General features: G+C 55.6%; 1 protein-coding gene across 1 annotated transcript; it reads left to right on the top strand.

Annotated features, from left to right (window-relative positions):
• Positions 1 to 352: 352 nt before the first annotated feature.
• Positions 353 to 1788, top strand: ZNF229 (zinc finger protein 229; the record flags this gene model as incomplete). The annotated part of the gene is made up of 2 exons (XM_006903548.1): positions 353 to 373; positions 469 to 1788. Coding segments are annotated over exons 1-2 (1341 nt in total), but the record flags the coding sequence as incomplete, so codon positions are not given.
• Between the last annotated feature and the right edge of the window lie 3 nt (positions 1789 to 1791).

Below are 1791 nucleotides of genomic sequence, written 5' to 3'. Positions count from 1 at the left end.
ATCTGGGAGCAGGTGACTGGAGAGCTAAGTGGGGGTCCCGAGCATCGAGGGACTCCTCCAGGGAAAGATCCCTCGTTTTCAGAAGATGCTCCCCATTGTCAAAGGAGGAAAGACAAATCTCCTCGGGGTTTCCAGACTGAGAGCTTGGTGGATGGTCTTGAAAGGATTGTTTCCACCAACGCAGAGGATCCACGGTGTCCAGAGTGGGAAGCTGTTCCCACTCAGCAGTCTGGGGCCCTGGTGAACAGGCTGTGGAAAGTTCAAGGAGACTGTGAAGAAATCCACATGGAAGATACACTTTATAAATGTGGTTGGAGTGACTACACGTTCAGCTGGATGCCACATTGCCGTGATGGCAGGAGATTACCTGAAGGTGAGAAACTGTACAGTGGTGATGAGCATAGAAGTCACTCTGACAAGGCAATAGCGTATCACCCTAACTCCAGGGGGAATAGCTTTAAAAATCAGGACGGTGGACATGGCTTCAGGGATGAATCAGACCTTCCTCCTCACCCACAAGTGCACTTGGACGAGAAACCCTACGAGTGTCAGGGAGATGTGAGGCAGGCTGTTTGTCCCAATAAGCATCAAAGTGTCCCCTTAGGAGGGGTGCCGCTTACAAGAGTTGCTTGTGGTCAGGGCATCGGGCCAAGTGTTGACCTTCTCATGGCCCATACGGGGGAGATGCCCTACACATGCAGTGACAGTGACAAAGGGTTGGGAGCCAAGCCCACCCTGCATGTCCCCCCTGGGGAAGGACCTGAGGGATTCGTGGATTGTGGAAAGGAACTGGCGTTCGGCCCACACTTTGACGTTCACCAGAAAACAAACCCAGAAGAGAAGCCCTACCAGTGTGAGGAGTGCGGAAAAAGTTTCCGGCACTACTCGTACCTTCAGGCTCACCAGCAGATCCACACAGGGCAAGGCCTCTATGAGTGTGATGTGTGTGGCGAGAGCTTCATTTACACTGCCGGGCTCCTCATGCACCAGAAGCTGCACACGGCCAAGAAACTCTTCAAGTGTGAGTGCGGGAAGGGCTACAGCCGCAGCTGGGACCTCCAGGTCCACCAGAGGGTCCACATAGGGGACAAGCCCTTCATGTGCCTCGAGTGTGGCAAGGGCTTCTGGCGGGTTTCCGACCTCCACAGTCACAAGAAAGTCCACACCGGGGAGAGGCCCTACTTGTGTGATGTGTGTGGCAAAGGCTTCATCTTCAGCTCGGACCTCCTCATCCATCAGAGGGTTCATACTGGCGAGAAACCCTTCAAATGCGGTGAGTGTGGCAAAACTTTCAGCTACAGCTCAGCGCTGCTCACGCACCAGAGAATCCACACGGGCGAGAAGCCCTATAAATGCGAAGAGTGTGGCAAGGGCTTCCGATGCACCTCGAACCTTCACAAACATCAGCGTGTGCACACGGGAAAGAAGCCCTACACGTGTGACGTGTGTGGCAAGGGTTTCAGTTACAGTTCCAACCTCCGCACCCATCAGAGGCTGCACACGGGCGAGAAGCCCTTCACCTGCTCCGTGTGCGGGAAGGGCTTCATGTTTAGCTCAGGTTTCCTGAGCCACAAGCGGGTGCACACGGGGGAGAAGCCCTACAGGTGTGACATCTGCGGCAAGAGCTACAGCCAGAGCTCGCACCTGCAGGGCCACCTGAGGGTGCACACGGGGGAGAAGCCGTACACGTGTGAGGAGTGCGGGAAGAGCTTCAGCCAGAGCTCCTCGCTGCAGCTTCACCAGAGCGTCCACACCCGGGAGAGGCCCTTCAAGTGCGAGGAGTGTGGCAAG

Source organism: Elephantulus edwardii, unplaced genomic scaffold (genome assembly GCF_000299155.1).
Source record: "Elephantulus edwardii isolate Elephantulus edwardi_28Jun2011 unplaced genomic scaffold, EleEdw1.0 scaffold05664, whole genome shotgun sequence".
NCBI lineage: Eukaryota > Metazoa > Chordata > Mammalia > Macroscelidea > Macroscelididae > Elephantulus > Elephantulus edwardii.
This window is presented reverse-complemented; position numbering and strand designations above follow the sequence as displayed.